Source organism: Diprion similis, chromosome 7, assembly GCF_021155765.1.
Source record: "Diprion similis isolate iyDipSimi1 chromosome 7, iyDipSimi1.1, whole genome shotgun sequence".
NCBI classification, from domain to species: domain Eukaryota; kingdom Metazoa; phylum Arthropoda; class Insecta; order Hymenoptera; family Diprionidae; genus Diprion; species Diprion similis.
Genome location: NC_060111.1, coordinates 5,175,775 through 5,199,220, shown reverse-complemented (window position 1 = coordinate 5,199,220; position 23,446 = coordinate 5,175,775). Strand labels below are relative to the sequence as shown.

The 23,446-nt window shown below is 40.8% G+C and overlaps 2 protein-coding genes across 3 annotated transcripts; both read left to right on the top strand.

Moving 5' to 3' along the window:
• The first annotated feature begins 4,028 nt into the window (after positions 1 to 4,028).
• LOC124408367 (trypsin alpha-3-like) lies at positions 4,029 to 17,392 on the top strand. The gene is made up of 3 exons (XM_046885259.1): positions 4,029 to 4,065; positions 7,829 to 7,833; positions 16,700 to 17,392. Exons 1-3 carry the CDS (start codon positions 4,045 to 4,047, stop codon positions 17,289 to 17,291), a joined length of 618 nt encoding a protein of 205 aa, XP_046741215.1. The 5' UTR covers positions 4,029 to 4,044; the 3' UTR covers positions 17,292 to 17,392.
• On the top strand, positions 16,199 to 22,333 carry LOC124408363 (trypsin delta-like). Of its 2 annotated transcripts, none has more exons than XM_046885255.1 (2): positions 16,199 to 16,289; positions 21,492 to 22,333. In XM_046885255.1, exons 1-2 carry the CDS (start codon positions 16,247 to 16,249, stop codon positions 22,226 to 22,228), a joined length of 780 nt encoding a protein of 259 aa, XP_046741211.1. In that variant the 5' UTR covers positions 16,199 to 16,246; the 3' UTR covers positions 22,229 to 22,333. The 2 variants fall into 2 exon arrangements, with proteins under 2 accessions (XP_046741211.1, XP_046741210.1); XM_046885254.1 differs by lacking the exon at positions 16,199 to 16,289 and adding an exon at positions 21,095 to 21,219.
• Positions 22,334 to 23,446: the final 1,113 nt, after the last annotated feature.

Here is a 23,446-nt window from a genome sequence, read left to right as displayed (position 1 = left end):
AGCAAGGTATTGTATTTTTTTCATAATTTCTAAACAACCTTTAGCGCGTCGAATATTGACCGGAAATATTTTTATGAATATGAAAAAGAGCTCGCGGATATTCTGAGTTTTATAAAAAGGGTAGGAGATACAGAGACGTCGATAAAGAGACCCAGCAAAGCGGGGGTAACTCGGATTGTTGCAAAAGTTTGCGCCATCCAATCGATTAGAGAGATGAAGTTAGGCGTGTAAAGCACAAAACATGAAGTGATATCGGGCCGGCGATGAGGAGACGGCTGTTTCTGGAGACTTTGGCAAAGTTGTGAAATGCCAAAAGCAGATAAACGAGAATTGCGCGGGGGTTCGAGTACTCCGAAACGATTGCTCTGATAATGCTCGACCAAAGTTTCTCCGGCAAAGAAGTTCGCCCTCTTCTTGCTTCCGTCCTGCTCGTTTCTTTTTTTACCTCTCTCTCTCTCTCTTTCTATCTTTATCTCTCTCTCTCTCTCTCTCTCTCTCTCTGTCTCTCTCACTTGCATACTTTGCTCGCCGGCAGAGCTGCTGCCCCGAGTTAATAACTCAATTTACTCTTTGCCCACGAACGGCAAACCTCTGCTCGACTAATTGAGACCGTCCAATCACCTTGTGCTTGGTTGCGAATAATTCGCGCTGAACGAATGATCCTAGATGTCGAAAATTAACGCTTGCGATCGCATCGTTTTAGGAATTCTTGGAACCTGCAGTTATCATTGTAACAAACATTTCATCCTGGTAGTGTGAATTTGCCTCGAAATTTTCAGATTTTTCAATCATAATTAACTCGATCTATTGATTGAAAAACGATATTTTTTCATCGAATTGGATAAATTATTACATGGAGTTTTGTTAACGAGGATCTATTTACTCATTGAAATCCTGAAGCACTTTTTTCTACCACGTTTTGGAAATTGCATGAAGTCTCTTGAAATTTTTTTAATATCACTCGAAAATCGTTTGAGATCACTTGGAATTCGTTCAAAACTCTTTTGGAACTAGTTTTAAGCTACTCGAAATCATTTTTAAACTGCAGAAAAAGGTTCAAAATCGTTTATCATCCGATCCGCAAGTGCATAGCGTATCGTTCGATGCAAGTTCCAACTATATACAAAGAGAAAAGTGTAATACCCAACAGATTAAGCATCAGACTGCGCATGCGCGAGCTTTGCCATCTTGTCATGCAGGCTTCAGTTGTCAAACACAGTTTATGAAAGCTACGGAAGCGAGGCGAATTTTTTCGAGTTGAGCACATGTCCAATAGTTGATGTAGCGAATCAAAGAGGCTTGAAAACTTTTTGTTTTGTTAGTTAATTGATAGCTAATGACTGCTACGGATTATTTTCGACATATGATTACCTTCATTTCGATCCACCACTTGCCGAGTGAAAATTTGACATTATTTGCCCCGTTTCGAGTAAGTTGGCTCTCCTGCCTTGCAGAAGAAAAGATGACCGCCATATGATCTCGCCAACCAATGGAATGCGATGGTCTTGCGCATGCGCAGTCGGTCGCTCAGTTTCACGGTATCCTCTCTATATTTCAGGCTGATAAACCGTGCAGGAATTACTAATTTTTTTAGATATTAGAGACAGAAGGTTTGGCTTGCTTGAGAACATTCAGCCTTTATTCACAAGTCAAAAAATATCGTTAATAATACAGAAACTTATTCTTCTCGAGTGTGAGTTTAGTCAAGACGACGACCGAATAAGCGGTGTAAGCCGAGCTAATCTCCAGCCTAACCTCAAATTCCCGGGAGAGAAGAAGAAATTGGCTCCACGATATCATTAGCAGCTTGGTCTCCGAGGATTTCCGGCTCGACAAACCGGGAGAAGTGAGAGAGAGAGAGAGAGAGAGAGAGAGAAAGAGAGAGAAGGAGAGAATCTACACCTCAAGATCGGTGGGTGAAAATAGCAGCGTTACGAGTTACACGACTCGACTTCCGCCACGCGACTGAAAGCTTCGATCATTCGCTGAATTACGTCTTGTGATCGCTAGTGTTTTTCACTCAAATTATCGCGCCTCGTTAATCCCGCTTTGAAGCTTCTGCGCTATGCTCGTGCAGTTCGGTTCATAAAGGTCTTGAGCAAATAAACAACTTACTCCCTTATATGAGGCAGGCGTTGGCCTTAGAAGTACGCTCATATCTCACGAGGGTTGGTGATATTGGAGTTTATTGGGGCTGGTTCAGGTTAGATTTAGGGCCGGACCCAAGAGCGCCGTGCAAGCTCGGCGAGAGCTTTAAACTCGTGTTAATAACGACCCCGTAAACCTGACGGTAACGGAGAGGCTCAAATATTTACCAGTAATTGCATCTGAAATTATACCCCAATCACAAACGTCATCAGATGTTTTAACCAGATGGATTAGCCCTCTTTAATTATTGATGTAAATATCGCACAACTGATTGTGAGATAAACACAATTTCGCCTGAAATTTGTTCCCTTTCAATTGATTCTAGACCTGAAATTGAAGGGTCTGGAAAGTGAACGAACGCTTTGAACTAGTGCATACATGAGGGAAGAAAAATGTTGACTTCGCTTTCAGTCTCCACGCCGAGGGATACTCGTTTCAATTATAATTATCGTGAGTTTGAACGATCCTAAAACAATATTTACTTAATCCTAATAAAATATTTCTTAAATGAAGCATGTGGGGTATACACGATTACTCGTTTACTCAAACTTGAGAAGTAATTTTTCAATAATATACAAAGTTCCTACTTTAATTAAACAAATATTGTCTGGGTAGTAAATTAGAATACGCGTATATTTGATTCGACTACTGTACCTACCAACCCCTTTTTCTCAACATAATCGAGCAAATACGCTGTTTGCTTGGAGAACACAAAATTTCTGTTCAAAGTTCTGTTTCAACTACAACAGAAAAGTTTCTGCTCACTATATAAGGTAAGTGTACCATATATTTACACGCTCAGATCGAATTATTGACTCTTAAATTGAGGGACGGAAAAAATTTTGAATTTCTCTACGACTAAAACCGATTGCAAGAGGGTAAGAGAGTGCAAATTAACTTTTTGTCAATTTTCGAAGTGAAAGAATCAAACAGATGCAACTAAAAAAGGTCAATAAGTGGCACACTGACCAAGTAACCGGGAATTTGACGATCGGGAAGTTACGCATAGTCGTCTTTGTCCAAGATGCAGAAAATAACGACCGCGTTGCGTGTCAATTATCGGTACAGTCTGCGTGTGTTTGCATTTGTTAGAAGGTATAGGTATGCAGGGGTGAAAAGGAGCGCCTTTCGAAGGGGTTGAAATAAAGTTGTTGCCGTGAAAACTTCCCGACGCCGCAACGCGTCGTTCGCCTCAACGAGAAGTAAGTAATTACCGGGCGGCAGCTAATACAGGTAAGCGTTTAAACGAATGCTCGCACCGTGCCCGGCAAACTCTCTCAAGGTGTGTGTGTGTGTGTGTGTGTGTGTGTGTGTGTGTGTGTGCAGGGGATGTTTTTCGGGGAGTGGCGAATCGGCAGAGCCCCCAGAATATACCCGGGGTAAATAGCGCGAGAGTGGCGGGAGAAAAGCGAGATCCGTAAGCCACGTTCCGTGTCCGACAGAACGGAACACGCAAATAGCCGCTTTAATTAAACCGCCAGCACTTACCGCCGCCCCCTGGTCGCAGCTCTGCAATATGTTCCCGAAAAAACTTTTTTCCCCACATTGTAGGTACGGAGAATTAGCTTGAAACCGTTGCGCGTGCATCGCGTCGCTACCAGTTTGGATGTATTTATGATCTGTTTAGCCGGGCGAGAAAACAAATTCGAAACAAGAGATGCTTTTCCCGTTTTCCAACCCCTTTTCATTCGAATTTTTAAACATTTTTCCTCATTTTCATTACACCACGTTTTGCAAGCGAATTTCATCATATCGTTTCACGCTTGAACAGCTTGGAGGGCTGATGATGCCTTTTATTGTTGTTCAAATTGTTTTTTGCTTCTTTCCAACTCGTGCTGATTATTAATGCACACAGCGAAATTCTGCCACTCTACGTACGTTTTGGAGATAACAAATATGCTCAACGGTGCCCTCATCGTCCCCCTTTCCCCTCGGCATCCCCTTTCCTCTTTTCCTTGCAAAGCTGAACTCCCGGAGTATATATTTATTCAAGACTTAGTACTAATTAAAATGCAGATCCATGTGATTAATTTCGAATGGAGAACGACTTCGCCGAGGGGTTTGCCGCGATGAGGGAAGCCGAAAGGGCGTGAATTTATATTATATCTACACAGTGGCGTAATATAGATATGTTATAGAAAATATGGGGATGATATAATGCATATTTACAACTAGACAAACTTTGATTGTTCCAGCCACGATCTTGTTACAATATTCCAAAGGTGATATGGTGATACGCATCGCAATGCTCCAGGTGATTTTTTTTTATTTTGAAATTCAATCTTTTGACTGCGGAGTTCGTACACAAATGTTTGCATAGATTGCTACGTTACCGACAGTGCCAGACCCAAGTCTTTATCTATAACATTCGAGGATGGGGGATTTTTACCATCGGTCGATAACGTCGGACAATTAAACGATGCGATGATCGATAAAGTCAATCAAAGTGGAGGTAAGTCCCACCCTTGTTACATACATACGTTCTAGAAAACGTTTTGCGTCCAGCAGTGTCTGTAACGTAGGAATCTGTGTCTGAAACTAAAACTCCCCTAGAGTATTCCTATCAACTTTTTACTTTCCTACAGGTGAAGAGGTGTAAAATTACACAAGTTGTATTCAGGATGATCAGAAATGACAGTATACGACACTACTTCTAGAAGATCCAAAAGAATGGACGCCTAGGGCGTAGAGCGTTTGAAATTTCGTTTCAAGATCCCTTTCCTGCACCCAGATCTTCAATTATTGTAGGATCTTTGCAATAAGGGTTGCGTAAAGCCGGACCACAGCTGCAGCCTGAAATCTGGGGCATCAAACGAGGATTTTCTGGCATCGATGTCAGCGCGTGTGTGTTTGTGTACGCTCGAGGCTTATTTACGACATGTAACACGTGCCAAACCTCATTTCAGGTCGACTCCAAGGCAAGAAGAGATGGAGCCCGGGCCTTATCTCGGCAGTAGTGCAGGTCTGGGGGGGGGGGGAGTCGATGGAAATGTACCGTCGTGAATGAAAAATAGGTGGAAGAAGAATAGAGGAGTTGAAATCAATGGGAGTAACGCTGGGACCCTTACACAGTTTCTGACCGCCATTGATGCCCGGCGGTTTATCTGCTTCCGGGCGCGGTGGAGGAATATGGAATTTGGGAAAATACGGGTCTGTCGAAGCGTATCAATAATCGTCCGAAAACCGAGGAGCAATATTATTCCTACGGCTCGTCGGGGATCCAGAAATTTCGCAGCTTTGTTTCAAATATGCATGAATTATATCAAAGGTATGGCACACCGCGGGATTCCTACCGGCGATTTCCATTCTCTCTGGAACTGCTAGGTTCATGTTTAATTCTTAAAACAAACCCGCGGAAAGCTTTTAGGTCGCTTTCTCTCTCTCTGTTTCTCTCTATTATACGAGAAAGCTGCTTTCGCTCACTCGTCTAGATTTCTGTTTGTATATAAATTCTCCGCATGCACAAGGTTTGCTTGCGGTTTTCAAACTCTGCTTAATGTAAGTTTGCAACATTTCTAACTCACTCAAGTTGACGACGTGTCAAGTTCACTACAAAATCCTTCTGATGGATTTATTATTCGTTACTGTCAAGCATATCGCCAAAATAATTTTAGTCTATTTTACTCGGATGTAGAGAGTGAAAGTATAAAAAGATTAGAAAGTAAAAAGGTCGCAATATCGGATTCTTAGGATATCTGGAAAACATATTTTACAGAATTTCAATATGTGGAACGTTGGAATGTAGAAGAATCGATACCTAGACAAAAAATAGCATAGAAAACGATTCCGTATGTATCGGCTTGCTGTATTCTTATCTATTCCAACGAGCTTATATAGGCTTTCCTTATTTCGAATTTATACATTTGGAAATTCTATAAAGTAGACTTTCATCTCTTTGAAAATTTGGGACCCACTCTTTCTACAATCCATTCGTGAAAATAAAAATTTGCGAACTCAAGTTTAGAATGATTGTATAATCAACAAAATATTTTTTTAGTAACTATTATCAATATTCTAATTATTCATTTATTTTTTTACTTTCCCTTACGAATCAACATCTTCGTATAATTTTAATTGCTCATTATTATTCCCCAAAAATCGTTTTTGTGATAAAGATGCTATCTCTCAAAAATCACCATGTCAACATTTATCCGAAATTGGAAGGTAAAAATCGAATTTAAGCAAACGTGATCCTGTGCAATTCAGTGCCTTCAGAAGCAAATCGTTATTTTTTAATCTGTCCCACTTAATGATAATAGAATACGTAATTTCTTACAACACCTCAGATTTGCACGCATTCTTGATCAGTGACGATCCGTGCGTCTTTAAACGATGATATTGACTCAATTTTCTGCGCACGTATTAAATTCCTCGCAATTAACCCACGCTCATCAAGTATTTATTAGAGGACAACATATATTTGTCTTTTATTACCTTGCTTAAGTTTGTATATTAAATTTCATCCTCCAAGTGTTTGCAAATTATTGTGTATATATATATTATATATCATGTTTACGCGATACGCAATGTTCTTTGAATTTTGTACCCACTCCAACAAACGGGCGTGCACAGGTAGGTATATTAAATTCCACGGAGGAGGGTTGGTCGTTGAAAAACAAGCCTACAACGCATGAATATTAAATTTAAAATAAAGTAAAAAAATGTCAAGAGTAAGTGTTATACGTATAATATAGTATAATAATAATAATATAGAGCATGTACACAAGTTGTATACATACCTTTATTATACAACAACGTCGCGACGCTCTCGTCGCGAAACTTAAAAATTAAACCGGTTTAATTTCACGACTGCAAAGTGCAGGCCGGCTGTAATAGTATAGCTCAGTTTGAGGAAGTTGAATGGGTGTGAAAACTCGACGAGGAAAGTCTCGAGTAACTGATGGGTAAAATTTATCGTTAGACAGAACGTCGATACGCGTCGTGGCTCATTATTTCTCCCCCATAGAACGTCAGACAATATGGCGTCGGAACAAAACTGTAGTTGCGCGTTAGACGAGCTATACGATATTATATATATATATATATATATATATATATGTATATGCTTAATACATGTGCATATCTCGGTCTTCACGGGATCCTTTGCAGGAACAAGTTATACCTATCTACGGTATTTTAGGAGCGTTTGAAACGCGTAAGTTTCCCAGTTCTTTGGGTATTTTCATGCAAGAAAGAAGATCAGAAAGTTTGCCACGTGAAAGGCGTTCCAGCTTCCCGCAAATTTACGTCCAAGAAGCATACGTCACCACCATGTATGGTAACGTTTTTTCGGTGTCGTAGGTTACTCGGAAAAAAAAAATTTCGGTTACGTTTCGACCCTTTGAGAGAGGCGCTTGAAATAAATTTGACATTTTGAGTCGAGGAAGCTCGAAGAAATTGAGACCAACCAAATTTCTCCACATTATCTTGATCGACACCTAATCTTCAGAAACAGACTTCAAACCGAAGCACTAGGGCACCCTCCGAAAATCTTGTCGTTCCTGCAGTGGTGTAATTAGACTTTACGGGCCCCAGTGCGAAAAAAAGGAAGGACGATAAATCTGCAGTGGACATCTGAAAGCTGGGTTTAATTATTTCATCAACCAAAAGATAGATGAAATTCGGTTTATTCCAATATAAAATATTGTAAAATTCATGTTCAACGTAAAAAGTTTTATAGTCCGAGTCTCGTGGGCTCAATTCACGATACTTTGTGTTTCTTGTGGAGTTGCTTTTTGTTGAAAGTTTAAATAACATCATTTTTTGTGCCTGGCTGAGGCCTTCTTGAGTCAGGGGCCCCGTCGCGAGCGCATTGGATGCATTGATATAACTACGGCCCTGCAGGCCCACCAGCAGAACCGAGCTCCTCAAGAAATCTTTCAGGTTCGCTGCACCGCACTACTGGAACACCAAACCTAGTGGCATCCAAAACACCAAATGCCTAATCTCCGTCAAAGACAAACTATTCAAACACCTGTTACAACAATCTGATACCGAGTAGCTGACATGGATTTTCTGCAGTTTCCCTAACGTCACAAAACCGAATGGGGCTACGAGCCCAAAGTCGAGTGCAGACGCAACGGTCATTTCGAACAGTAGATGACGGACAAACAGAACATCTATTGTACCCTAAACCAACGAGCACTACCATACTCTCTGCAAATCATCCTTATCCCAACCACTACCTATATACTATCTCTTCCTTTTTGCTCACCCTTCACGAAATACGTCTAACAAGTAAGGTATCTCAGGTCAATTGTTCTGATTTGATTTCTTTTGTAACATGTTATAGTAGACCAATAACTAAGCGACACGTATTATTTTTTTATTAAACACTTCAAGCAAGTGAAACTACCCTAGAAACCAAGGCGTGTCAAGGGGGAAATTGTTTGTTTTTTTTAGAGAAAATTATATTTTTCATTACCCATTATGAGAAAACTTTTCCAGTTAAATTGGTTAAGAAACAGTATGTTCTTGTGGATGAAAATGCCAAATCGCCACTTGACATGCCTTACTTTGGAGGGTGGAATCACCCCTTTAAAGTGTTTATTGGCAGATAAAAAATTATACGTGTTGCTCAGTTTTTAGTGCCTGTAACATATTACGAAAGAAATCAAATGGTAGAGATTGACCTAGGATACCTTCCTTGTAAGCCATAGGTACTCACATAACCTGTTTTAATTCTACGAATAGGATCCTGCGATGACACATGAGATTGTAATTGACCAAATTAATGTAATATTTGCTATGAGTTGTCCCTCGGCTATCCACGCCTTCTTAACTCCATTTTTTTTCTCCCATTGGTTTTCCATCGTAAAATCCGTTTTCGCTAAAGAGTGTGAAAACCAGGCAGAGTGAGAGAGGGGAAGTGCAAAAGGCACGGTGCACTTTCGTTCATGGGCTTGCACGGTTGCTCGGCGAAAGAAACCGAAGGGGAGAACACAGTGATCCAATTGAAATCCGATTGAAAGAGCACTTTCATCGCGTGGACTGGTCGAGGACTATACACTTGGTATAGAGAGTGCACTCGAACTCGAACGAACTGTCGAGTCCTGAGCACGGCTGGGAACAACGGATTTGTGTGTCAACAGAGAAAACTCACGCGGATACCTCGGTAACACGCATTGTGTACTCACCTAGTAATCTTAGATACGAATAGTCTTATTTACAAACTTCAACTTGAAACACAAGTTATTCGAGAGATCTATGATAAGGAATATATATATATATATATATATATATATATATATAAGGTATGATCAGCATTCGCCACGTGGATATAATCCATCCGTAAACTCGAAACGGATGTACAGAGTGACGGTACTTACTATCGTCATTGATACAGACGTCGATTTAAATGCTTCTTGCGTCATCCACCGCTAGGTGGCGACAATCCGTTTTTCCCGTTCCCACAGGCGTACTAGTCGGCATAATAACCTACAAATTTTTTCGCAGTCAAAGAAAGTATTTACCAACAGAATTCAGGTCGGGTTAAAGAAATTGCAGGAATGAAACGCCGCGGGTTTGTAGAGAGAATTTGCATATTCAGATCTAACCTGTGTGGGATTTAATGAGACATTTTTTACTATTCAGTAGTTGAAGGTAGAAATGCACTTGGGACTTTGGGATGAGTGTGGAATTCTGTTTAAAGGAATGTTAACCACTCGAACATGTTCTGAGTAGGTACATCAAAGTATATCATTGATATCACGTGACGTTGAAGCTTACTTTATTAGTCTGTATAATATTTTTCACGATCGGTGTGATATTTTTTGGAGAAACCGCGCAATGGGTTTATTAAATTAGAATGCCCTATAATCGTTTCTGATGTCTCATTTCCAGTTTTGATCGTATCGATGAAGATTACTGTTTATGAAGAGCTGTGCGAGTACCTATTTGATTTGTTAAGCTTTGCGATTTACGTCGTGTATTGATTGACAAAAATCCTCGCACGCCTTGGAATCTTGCCTTATTAATTAAATTCAAATATATATATATATATATATATATATATATATATATATAAGGTATATTATACAACGTGTATTGTATACAATATACGAAGTAGATAAATATTGATAAAAGATATTGTTATCAATGGCGAAGTAAATTGATGTTTTGATTTCTTCAATCAAATTAAATATTGACATACTACTCACGATGAATGATCCCGTCATCAGTTATGTCCTTATCTGGATGTACGTATACGCGTCAAGATTTTAGATTTTTTTTTTTTTTCATCTGCGTAGATTATTTCGTTGCACAGATTAAAGAGCCAGTTGATATCAGACACGTGAGTAAATTTTCGCAAATTAAAAATACAATAATTATTCGTTGAAAGTCTCCAGTTTATATACTGATGTAAAAAATTTACGTAAATCAGCACCCAGATGAAATATCAATATTATGAATTCAAATTTTTTGCAATTCGAGTTTGAGAAAAAAACAAAAAAAAAAAAAAAACACGAACCTGAACATCTGTCAAAACCGAAAAAAGTCTTCTTTTACAGATGTGAAAAAAAAAGTTGCAACAGAAACTTTTGATAATTTGATTTCAAAATTCACGAGAACATCTATTTCTAAAAAAACAACAAGTTACTTTCGTATTTTTTTTTTCTCGTGACAGAGAGAGAGAGAGAGAGAGAGAGATAGAGAGAGCGAAAAAGTGGTGTTTACACATTTTCTGGACACATTCACGAAGATGGGAACAAAGAGGGATAATTTTATTTACCTGAATGCGGCGAAGCCAGACGGGCGAACGAGATGCGGTGAAACGAAAAAAGGGGGCTCGGGGAGGGGGAGGGGGGGAAGGCAGGGGATGTTTGCTTGTAAGTCCACCTCTCACCCCTCCGTGAGCTCGGTTTTCCTTGAGGGATAGTTTCGGAGTGTAAGTAAACCCTGTAACGACACCTCCGGCATCCCAAGGTTCTGCACCCCTTGCAACTTCCGCAAAAGAGGAATGTCCACCCGTCGTCGTGACGTGACGCGACGCCACGACGCCACGAACGGCTCCGACCAGGGTTCCGACGATGCGAATCCTTTATTATTCATATCCCATAGTCCCGGGTGTTTATGAGCTACCCTCGGCAACTGGCCTCGTGGTCATCCCCTGTCGGCCCTTCAACGTCGACAAAACTCGATCGTTCGCCAAGGACGGTCTGCTCTCCAATGTATGGACGGAACCCAGTCCTTTGTCATTAAAACCCCCGCTAGTCGTCCAAGCGAATCAGTTTATTGACCGCATTGAGTTTCCGCTATTTTTCATCTTCGGTTCTTCATTTTCCGCCACGGTTACTCCTCGTCTTATTTTGTTACTCGTCAAACGTCGAGTAGCGACTTCTTCTTTCAGATTTTTTTAAAGAAGCAATTTTTTTTTTCCAACAGTTTGTTCTCTATAGTTTTAGACGTATTTCTGTAAAAGTCGATTGCAAAAATTCTGCATAGATCCAAAGTTATGGGATAAAATGTAAATGTCCGACGAAAGAGGCTAGAACAGCTCGTCGTCGACTGTCGACATGATAACTCGTACAGTTTTGAACAATTTTTTGATGCGATTTTTTCAGAAATTTGAAACAGTTTTCTCTATAGTCTGCCGAGGCGGATTTTTGATATTTTGATTTCGAAATTTTATAAAAATAATTAAAGTGTAAAATTTATCACGTAAAACGCATACTTTTTTTTAAACTGCCATAAATTGCCAAGTTCTTCGAAATTCAAAATTCCTCGACAGACTGTAACTACAACTTTATTTCACAAGAATTTTTCCAAAATTTTGCAGATCGATTAAAATTCACCGGAGACATGACGTCGACCGTGGAGCAACTTTTTTTTCTTACAGTTGTGTATCACATGATTTTTTATACACTAATTTTTGTAAGAATAAAATGAAATAAATTTTTTTTACAAAGTTTAAAAACCAACAAACAATGTATACTATTTATTTGTATTAATTTCTATTGTTATCCCTATTAAATTTTTATTTTTTTTTCTTGTAGCGCATTTTTGGCGCTGCTAGACGTATGTAAGGCCTCAAAAGTATAGGAAACCTCCGTTTTGAATTAAATATGTAAAAAAATAAATGATAGTTGATGAAATAAAAAAATTTTCTGCCGTTTCCAGCACGATTGTATAAATGCATATTACATGTAACAACGTGGAACGGTTTATTTCGAGGGACGACCATCAGCCCAACTGCCTCGATTCTACCACAGGCCATTTGTTTTCGAATGAGATCGTAAAACTTTTGCGGGTATCTATTCGTCCCACCTGACCGAAGGTCTCGGGTCACTCGATCCCTTGACCACGCGGTGACTTGATGCTCCAGACTTGCCGAGAATTTCTCGCGAATAATACATATGTATACATACATATATATGTATGTGTGTAAGTATGTATGCGAGAAACGGGATAGTCGTGAGTTGGAAAGTTCAACGTGACAAATGCTTCCTTTGTTCGATCGATTTGTGGAACCCTTTTTCGTTTCTTCCGTTCTTTTTTCATCACTTTGACACAAGGTAAAAAAAAAAAAAAATCACAGCGTCGGATCCGAGATTTGTCGAAATTTTTCAAGCATTCATGGCATCTGAAATATAGATATAGACAATTCGAGTGAAGATGTAACGTTATGCACCGTTTTCTTCTTTTAACTTACATTTTTTTTTTTTTTAATATGAATAATATGGAAATAATTCACGGAGTTTGTATTGTAATCCGGATAAAGGAAGTTAAGGAAAAATGAATTTTAACGAACGAGTTGGAAATCGTTGAACGTCAATCAATCTAACGAGGCCGTATATTCGTTAGTCCGTATATCAGACTAGATGCAATTATAAATTGCAATTATTTTTCGCTATTTACCCTTTAAATTGCAAACGAAAAATTGATTCCAATGAAACTGTAGATAATCGGTGTTCTTTGTACTGAATTAATTTGTTCGCAGCGAAATAAAAAGAAAGAAACAAGTTTTTTAAGGGTGATTAATGATTCCACAAATTTCTGCAGACCATGTGAGTAATTTGCTCTCCAGGTAAAGAAGCCATCTACATCCTAGCGTGCTACATAGTAAAAAGCAATCGCTCCGTTCCAGAGCGAGGTTTTACCTCTGAGTAGTTCGCTTTACAGAGGTAGAGGCGTAACCTCCGAAATGTATTATTCAGGCACAGAATCCCTGTATTAAGATGTTGTAAAGATTGCATAATTAAACTGGACTTTCGACGATGAGGTTTTTTTGTCCGTTCTTTTCTTTTTTTTTCATTTTTATTGTTTTATTATTTTTTACCTGCATTATTACTAACTGAAACGATGAAACAACAAAACACATGCTGCCATTACTATGCATTCTCCTGCATAAACTACAGGCTGTTTCATATTTGCTTGCAATCTTCTTTGTTGAACAGTTTTTCGATTACCGAGCAAATTCGTAGGATTATGTTACTCGAAGGACGAGAAGACAGGTTCGCCACAGTCATGGCGAACGATAAAGTGGACTTTTGGTACATGCTGTGTACAGGTATATGACTATGTAAATATATGTATACGCATTAGGGTGATTATATTTGAACTACTATTTTTTTTTCAGTCCCCATCGAAAATTTTGTTCAATATGTCAAACCAAAAATTCCCTAAAAGTTATAGCCCTTAATATTAATATTAAGTACTCGCCCAGGGCGTGAAAAGATTTCCCATATAAAATACTCGTGAATCGAAGCGTTTTTTTTTTTCAAATCTCTATAACTCTTTTCGGTCTAAAGGACCTTTTTTGTAGGAAATAAAATTTCCAACAAAGTTTTTCTTTACAATTTCTTGGTACAGTCAATCATTTTGGAGATAACAGCGAAAAAAGGAGAATTTTGGGTAAAAATCAACTTTAGTGCCCTGTACCATCTCACAAATGTAAGTTGCACTTATACCGTTCTAAACACTTTTAAAGATCGTACAATTCTGCGTAATTTGCGACCAAGACCAATGTCATGTCATAAAATTCCGCTGAGTTGTAGAGATTTGAAAAAAAAAACGATTCTATTCACGTGTATTTTATATGGGAAATCTTTTCACGCCCTGGGCGAGTAGTTAATATTAATATTAAGGGCTATAACTTTTAGGGAATTTTTTGTTCGACATATAGAACAAAATTTTCGATGGGGATTGAAAAAAAAAAATATTCGTTCAAATATAATCACCCTAATATGCATGTACCAAGATGTTCACGAGGGTATCAATTGTGCTTCAAAAAATTCCAGCTACAATCTTTAGGCGTAATATAAGCAGATCGACAAGTTAACAGAAGCTGAGAGAAGAATGAAGAGGAATACGAGTATAATATACAAAGCGACGCCAGTCAGATTGGGTTTGATGCTGATTAAGTTTTACTCAAGCTTCGAGACGCACGCGACAAATGCAGAACCGAGTCTGCGTGCTAATTTCAATTCTATTGTTATTTTGTGGCAAAGAAAATAGCGGGGAAGATAATCTCCGCTAATTCTAACGATCTTGAATTCTCTGTCGACGCGCAGCGCTTATTATGTACCGCTAATCAGGATTATTCACTCTTGTCGTCAAGAGAACAGAGCTTCGAAATGGCTTTTGCAGTGAAATTATACGACAACAAATTTCCATGCGAAATCTATGACGTTTTTAGATGCTACGTTGAGAAAATAAAACTTTACAAGTAGCATCCAGTTTTTCCATGGAGCAGGTCGATTCTGTGATAATACATATTCAATTGAATCTACGAATCTTCGATCAACCTCGATCAGTTGTACAAACAAAATGATTTCAATATCAATCCTAGAATCTCGAGCTTTTATCTCTCTTTTTTTCAATTTCAATTTATTTGTATTTAATTAACCGCAATCTAATTACTTATAAATGATATTGAGGTGAATTAAAAGATGGGGAATTATTCAAAGGATCATCTGCTCAACTCTAAACTCATTATGATCAGAGTGTATAAAAAAGATTCAGATGCACCACGGTTGAATTAAAATTATAACAATATAAAAAGAGGTCTACTCTTTTTGAATTACCTTGTCACATTTTGGGATTGAAATAAGTTAAAAACTTTTAAGAACAATCTTACTCGCTGTATCTTCACAAAATGTACAAAGTGATTCGGAAAAATTATCCACTTCTGTCCGTCTGTGATGAGAATATTCTAAACAATGTTGCGGATCAAGTGCGTTAACTAACGCTGACAACAAGGTTGTTTATACATGATAAAAATTCACGCGGTCTATCAGTTCTGTGATGTCTGGATTAGCGATATACGCATTGGCGAAATGAGCGTAAAGTAAATAATTGGATGCTATTCCAATCTCTGAATCTTCCGGAATATCAGTTAAGATTTCAAATATTATCTTTTGACGTTGATGGACGGAGAAGAGATCGTAGTTTACGATTTTAGTATCAGGCTGATAACATCGGCGCTGCTAATGATATCTCGAAGGCTATCTTTGTGTGCATGCAAGCGGCTAATTCAGCTATGAAGTACCGAAAACTTGGTAAACCGAATTTAATTTGACAAATGTACGGCAGGACAAATTGCTTTTACCAACTAAAACCACAGTTTCCCAACTAACCAGGCAACGTCCAATCGTCCTGGTGGTTGCCGTCCGGTAAAACCCATGAAACTTGACCCACCTCGGTGGAATAACCAATGATCGAATACCCACGAATGCGGAACGTGCGACTTGAATTGCATGCAGTTTCACATGTGCGATTGGTTTTTTAGGATTTTGCGCTTTGCTGAATCTAAAGCTGAAACTCCGAAATGCTCTATCCAAGCCATTTGGGTTGAGAATATTGAAATCCATTTGAATTGAATTGAAATTGAGAGATTTTCACTGTGATTATTGTAGTAAAGTTGAAACCTGGGGCCTGTCAGTTTTCACAAAGATGAAGATCAGTCGTATAGTTTTTCTTTGTCATGATATGCCGATTTTGATTGATAAGCGTGATAAATAGCACTAAGTCACGCGTCATGTATGTAGTTAAACGAGATAAATTCAAAGCCGAAATAGTATAAAAGAAGCCAACCAACGGCTACAAACAAATTCACATCTGGGCTCCATAAGACAGAGCATCAAGTGTGGTTTGGAAGATGATGAAAATTGCGATCCTGTTCGCCCTCGTGGCTGCCGCTGGTGAGTAACCAAACCTCTATCTACATCTTGTGGAGAATATTTTTCAATCAGAATTATACGTTTCTCACCAAGTGAATGACATTACATCTGCTTTACGAAAAGCAAGCTTGCCAAGTGCGAGTTCGCATTCTCCTGTAACTCAGATTGCTCGTTCATTTTAACATTTGTGAAATTTCAACCATGGAAAAAAAACATTCCTGAGTAAATGTAACACAAAACAGCAAGTATTTACTGTTTCAAAAAAACCTGACCGTCTGTGTTTTAGTTGCGGACCCCGCATCCCGCCTGAACGAGCTGAGCCCCACCGGGCGTATCGTCGGTGGTGTTGCTACCTCCATCGATGAAGTACCTTACCAGGTATCTCTCCAGGTCTTCGGCTCCCACATCTGTGGTGGTGCCCTGATTTCAAGCACCTGGGTCTTGACCGCTGCTCACTGCATGGTCTACCCCACTAGCTGGTTCACCATCCGCTCTGGATCCACCCTTTCCAACAGCGGCGGTAGCACAACCTCGTTCGCCTCCGTCATCAACCACGCCAGCTACGGTTCGAACAGATGGGGAGTCCCAATCAACGACATTGCTCTCATCCGTCTGAGCAGCGCCGTCTCCCTGGGATCCACCCGTGCCGCCATTTCTCTGTACAACGCCAACGAGGAAGCCGTTGTCGGTTCTTCCGCCGTCATCACCGGATGGGGTGCCCTCACCGAGGGAGGCAGTGCTCCCACCGTCCTCCAGACCGTCACCGTCCCAATTGTCTCCAAGTCTGACTGCAACTCCGCCTACCGCATCTGGGGAGGACTTCCCGACGGCCAGATCTGTGCCGCTGTTCCTGAGGGAGGCAAGGACGCCTGCCAGGGTGACTCTGGTGGTCCCCTCGCCATCAGCGGACGTCTCGCTGGTGTCGTTTCCTGGGGTAACGGATGTGCCCGCGCTGGATGGCCCGGTGTATACACCGAGGTCGCTTCCTACCGCAGCTGGATCTCCACCAACGCTGGAATCTAAGAAGCAGTCTCTAAACTGCACCCTGCTGACCTTCCACCCAATGGCAAGGCTTGATTTCATTCACGATATTGTAATATCAACCGAAATAAAGCAATACAGTTGAAAAAAATGTCAAAAAATTTATTCATTCTTCTACACACCTATCGTAGAAACCAGCTGGTAAAAGGACATTTGACGGAAGGGTCTTCAGGCGGCTCAAACGAGTCGACGCTGACAGATGTCCAGGCAGCCATGACAGTCTCATTGCCTCTCCAGGCTTTAGATAACAGTACCCTTAAGATGCAGAAGATTTCCTCCGCTAACCTTCCGATTTTTGTTTGTACAAATGGTAATCGTTCCATTGCAAAATTGCAAAAAGCGAAATTATTCTATCAACTCTAAATCCTTTATCGAGACATGAGAATTCTTAATATTGAGTGCTTGAGACATTGATTTCCAAATCTTTCATGCGATATCTAGGCTTGTGAGAGAGTATTCTTCTGTCTAGCATCAAGAGAGAGACACTTCTGTCTAACATCTCCAGGTATTTCATCAAAGTGAGTAGAATATCTATTACATTACCCGCACTACTGACAGAATTTATATAGATTTGATAAGGATAATTGATTATATTAGCTCGCATATAATTTATTCAATTAATCGCAATTCGTCTGGTGCTATAAGACTATAAAGACATCTTGTCAGTACAACAAAACCAGTCAAGTCTTTCCCTCGTGAAAACAAAAGACTCGCGTCTGAAAATGATGAAGCTCGTAGTGACGCTTATTCTTGTGGCCGGCGTTTTCGGTAAGTAACTCCCGAGAAACTTAGCAGCAATCTAGTTCTAAACACTAGTTCCGAGTCCAAATATGAAGTACTTATTCTCTCAGAACCCAACGCCCGGAGAATGTCGAATTTCATTCATAAAAAACATTCCGATTCCAGCCCAAGACCCTCGGCTCCACCACAACGATCTGACAATGAGTCCCACGGGCCGCATCGTTGGTGGAGTGGCAACCTCAATCGACGAGGTTCCCTATCAGGTCTCGCTACTAGTTTACGGATCTCACATCTGCGGCGGAAGCATAATATCTGCAAACTGGGTCCTCACCGCTGCTCACTGCATGGTGTACTCGATTGGCTAGTACGCGATCCGGGCTGGATCCACACTCTCGAACCGGGGTGGAACCGTCAGCCTCGTCGCCACCATAAAAATCCACGAGAGCTACGGAACAAACTCCTTTGGGATTCCCCTGAACGACGTCGCCCTCGTCAGGCCGGGATCCGCATTTATCCTGGACTCGGTTCGCGCAGCGATCCCCCTCTACTCGGCCGGAGAAGAGGCCAAAGTGGGTTCCGACGCCGTGATCACCGGGTGGGGTACTCTAGCAGAGGGTGGCAGTTCTACCACCGTTCTGCAGACAGTTACCATCCCCATCGTTTCCAAATCTGACTGCAGTGCCGCCTATGCAACACTGGGCGGACTCCCCGATCATCAGATTTGCGCAGCTGTACTTGAAGGAGGCAAAGTGCCTGCCAAGGCGATTCTGGCGGTCCTCTCGCCATCGACGGACGTCTCGCCGGTATTGTGTCCTGGGGTAACGGATGTGCTCGTCCTGGATTTCCCGGCGTCTACGCCGAGGTCGCCGCTTACCGCAACTGGATTTTCGCTAATGCCGAAGTATAAAGTCACGCAGCTATGAATTGTTCATATCTAATGGTACCGATCGTAGTAGCTCAGGGGCTAGAACTCGAGTCTACGGAGCGGGAGGACTCGGGTTCAAGTCCCCGGCCGTAGGGTGAGGCTCTGAACGGTGACTTGCAAAAATGTAAGGTGGGTCACGCCGTTCAGACGCCTGCTTGCTGGTCGGTGGCTTGAACTCGGGTCCGGCTACATTCAGACAAGGTTTTTTCATCAGTTTCCCGTGTCCCTCGTAGGAATGAAAGTGTTTCTATCTGCGACTGGCAACCCTGATTTACTCTCCCGCGCTGAGTTTTAAGATTTCAAGCATCGTTATTGTAATATAAATAGAGACATTATTATTATTGTTGTTGTTGTTATGATTACCTCGGAATAAGTGTTCCAAGTGTATATTGTTGTTCCACGGTCAAGAATAAATTGTATTTATGCAAAACAAGTAGAATTTATACAAAATGGTAGTTTCGTTTATTGCTACTACCACTAGTAGGTACTACTGGTGATATGAGAATAGAATTATTCAATACTGAGAAATTAGAGAATCGAGTCTGAATATATCATCGGTACAACTAGCAAAGCTAGAATCTTACTTAGGATGCCTGTGAGATGCCATTTCAATTACGTTACGTCCAAACAAAGTAATTTCCACATTTGGGTCTTAAGTGACTGTCATAAAAAGCGTACATTTTCGTACGAGAAACGGTGGACTTTTTTTTGGCAGTTAACTTGTTGTTAGAAAACTTGGATGCCTTTTTCCAGCGAGGGTATCGTTTTTATACGGGTATAGTTGACTGTGCCGAGCAGCGGGTTGTAGCTTGACCTGTCTTAGGCCTTACTTTTCTGTAAAGTGGGTTGACAATATTGGAAGAATAGAAGTATTTGTAACCCATTTTGGTTGCCTTTCGGTAGACTTGATTGAACAGTATTTATAAAATAAAATATTTGTTCAAGTATAATGAAACATAAATGGTGATTTCACCGAGAAATAAATAATGGGACGTAAGTATTTGTGAGAAAGAATATGAAGTATTTTTAACTATCCATTATCATCTTACACGTGGAAACTAAAGGCAGAGCTGACTTTGAAGAAGAGGACTTCTACCTCGAAATTGGGTAAGGCTAGAATACCATACCATTCAAAATTATTAGAATTCCGGAAGATGACATCAAATTTAATGTGCAAAATTATAGAAACAAAGAAACGGCTTAGAGCGAGATATTCATCTAGAATATTATAACTTTGAGGTAGTGAAACAGTTCACCTAACTAGGATTACTGTCAGAACTTATAACAAACAACGAAGAAACAAAGAGAGGTACGAAGCGAAGAACCGCAACAAATCGCACCTTTTTCTTGCTACTATCCGTCAGGAAGTCGAAAAACGTCTTCGGGAAAACAAAGTTACGGCTCTACAAGACACTCATCCATGTGGTACTTCTTTGGAAAAACATAGCCTAAACAATTACTACTATTCCAAGGCTACTGGATAGCTTTCAGATAAGAAGGTTGCGACAGGGGATTCTGGAGAATAAAATACAAACACGAACTGTACCAGCTGCACAAGGAACCCAATCTTTCGACACATATCAGATTCATAACGACGATGTATGGGTACCAAATGAGGTCTTATCTGAGAAACCAAAATGACAAACTTCCACCGGGAAACCAAAACTGCGATAGTTGGAAAGCGTTTTCCGGGAGAGGACGAATTCATGAAAAAACTGCCAAGAATGGAAGAGGCTAACTCGAAAAATTTGACTTGGTCTACAGTACTATCGATTGAAAAAAGTGACTGAATCCCCTGTTTGCTGTGTCCGGTACTGTACCTGTCAAGCAGCGGACAGTAAGTGATCGTAGTGTACATAAAACTCTAAAGTATCAAGTCTACGGAAAATGATTGGATATTGATGCGTCTGCATATAAAATCGTTAATTATGACTGCCAGAATTAGAGGACTGATGGAATCTGAGCTTACCCAATCTCGGCACAGATATATATAAAGATAAAAATCGGTGAAGTGTTCGTTTGTTTGATTGACGGGACGAGATTAATTGAATAAGATATTTAATCACACGCAGTCACGTGGTGTAGATTCAGGTAATCGTGATAAAATTATAGCCAGAATGGTATAAAAAGAGCCGGCAGACAAATGTTAAACAACTCCCATCCGGATTTCAGAAATCGAAGCATCAAGCGCGGTTCTGAAGATGATGAAAGTTGCGATCCTGTTTGCCCTCGTGGCTGCCGCTGGTGAGTAAGCTAACCAACCCTCTTCCACATCGTGTGGAGAAAATTTTTCAATCGCAATTAAATTCCATCCACCAAATAAATGGTGTTCGCTCTGCTTCGCGGGAGAAAAACTTTCCAAGTTCGAGTTAGAAGAGCAGCCCCGTGTCACTTGAATTAATTTTTTTTCATTATCTGGGAAGTATTCAACATTGAAGTAGTACGTGCCTGACTGGAAGTTTCACGGACCAGCGAGCGTTGACCGTGCAACAATAACCTGACCATTTGTGTTTCAGTTGCGGAGCCCGTGTCCCGCCTGAACGAGCTGAGCCCCACCGGGCGTATCGTCGGTGGTGTCGCTACCTCCATCGATGAAGTACCCTACCAGGTATCTCTCCAGGTCTTCGGCTCCCACATCTGTGGTGGTGCCCTCATCTCCGACACCTGGGTCTTGACCGCTGCTCACTGCATGGTCTACCCCACTTCCTGGTTCACCATCCGCTCTGGATCCACCCTTTCCAACAGCGGCGGTAGCACAACCTCGTTCGCCTCCGTCATCAACCACGCCAGCTACAGCTCGAACAGATGGGGAATCCCAATCAACGACATTGCTCTCATCCGTCTGAGCAGCGCCGTCTCCCTGGGCTCCACCCGTGCCGCCATTTCTCTGTACAACGCCAACGAGGAAGCCGTTGTCGGTGCTTCCGCCGTCATCACCGGATGGGGTGCCCTCACCGAGGGAGGCAGTTCTCCAGTCGTCCTCCAGACCGTCACCGTCCCAATTGTCTCCAAGTCTGACTGCAGCTCCGCCTACAGCATCTGGGGAGGACTTCCCGACGGCCAGATCTGTGCCGCTGTTCCTGAGGGAGGCATGGACGCCTGCCAAGGCGACTCTGGTGGTCCCCTCGCCATCAGCGGACGTCTCGCTGGTGTCGTTTCCTGGGGTAACGGATGTGCCCGCGCTGGATGGCCCGGTGTATACACCGAGGTCGCTTCCTACCGCAGCTGGATCTCCACCAACTCTGGAATCTAAGAAGCACTCGCTTAACTGGACTTCTCTACCCTCTAATCAACTGTGAGGCTCTACTTTATGCCTGAACTTGTAATATCAACAAAAATAAAGCAATTCAAATGAAAATTTTTCCGAAGATCCATTAACCATCCCACACCCCTATCAACGCACCTTCGTAAAAGAAAGTCCATTCCAAATAAATCGATGTCGGTGAAGCGATATTCATGCATGTCCAGGCAGTCTTGAAAGACTTCCTGTCTCTGACTGTACAGAGCAGTTATACTTAAGGGTACCGATAAATCCCTTCATCCACCTTACTATGCTTATTGGCAACTGTTTTATTGCAAATCATTTTCTTCAATGACACGAGATTCCGTGTTTGACAACTTCATTTTTCAAATCTTTCTCTGGCCTTTCAGTTTCATTACAGAACTTCTTGCCCATCCAGCTTCCGCAAAGTGCAATCGAACTAGGCAGAATATCTATCACATCAAATACCCTATAAAAGAATTCATTTCGATTCAATAACGATAATCAATTAACCAAGGTCACATCTAATTTATGCAATTAATTGCCACACATCTTGTAACAGGCAAGTATTGACATCTATCAGTAATTACAGTAGTAAGAAAACAAGGTACCGACAAACTACCAGAGTCAAGTAGATCCTACGTCACCAACAAAGCAAATCATGTGTAGGTAGTACAACTCTCCACCAGGTTACCAACTCACCCCACTCTCTCTGGAGTCGTCAAACACATTTTGAAAAGTTGTCCAAAAATGAATTATATATTCAAAAAGGTAAGAGTCTATCACATAAGACGCATATTTTTTCGTTATTTCTTTATGTCGATAACGATACGATAATAATTCGTATTTCAACCTCAGTCAGGTCAAAATGATAAACTTTAATCTGGTATTCCTGGTGAAAGGTAAGTCCTAGAAAGTTAAAACTTGGCGAAGTTTCCAATCTTAGTAGACACTAAAAGAGGACAAATTTTCAGAAAAATCAATATTTTGACGTCCAGATCATTCCTTGATAATTGGTGGACTGGCCCATATTATTGTTTCACCGTCAAGAGTGAATCGCAATTGAAGAAAAACAAGTAAGCATTTATCTCAAACTGTAATTCACAGTACATTTATTGTTACAACCACTAGTAACACTAGCGATATGAGAATAGAATTTTTCAGTACTGAACATTCGTGAAACTAGAGAATCAAATTGAAGTACATCAT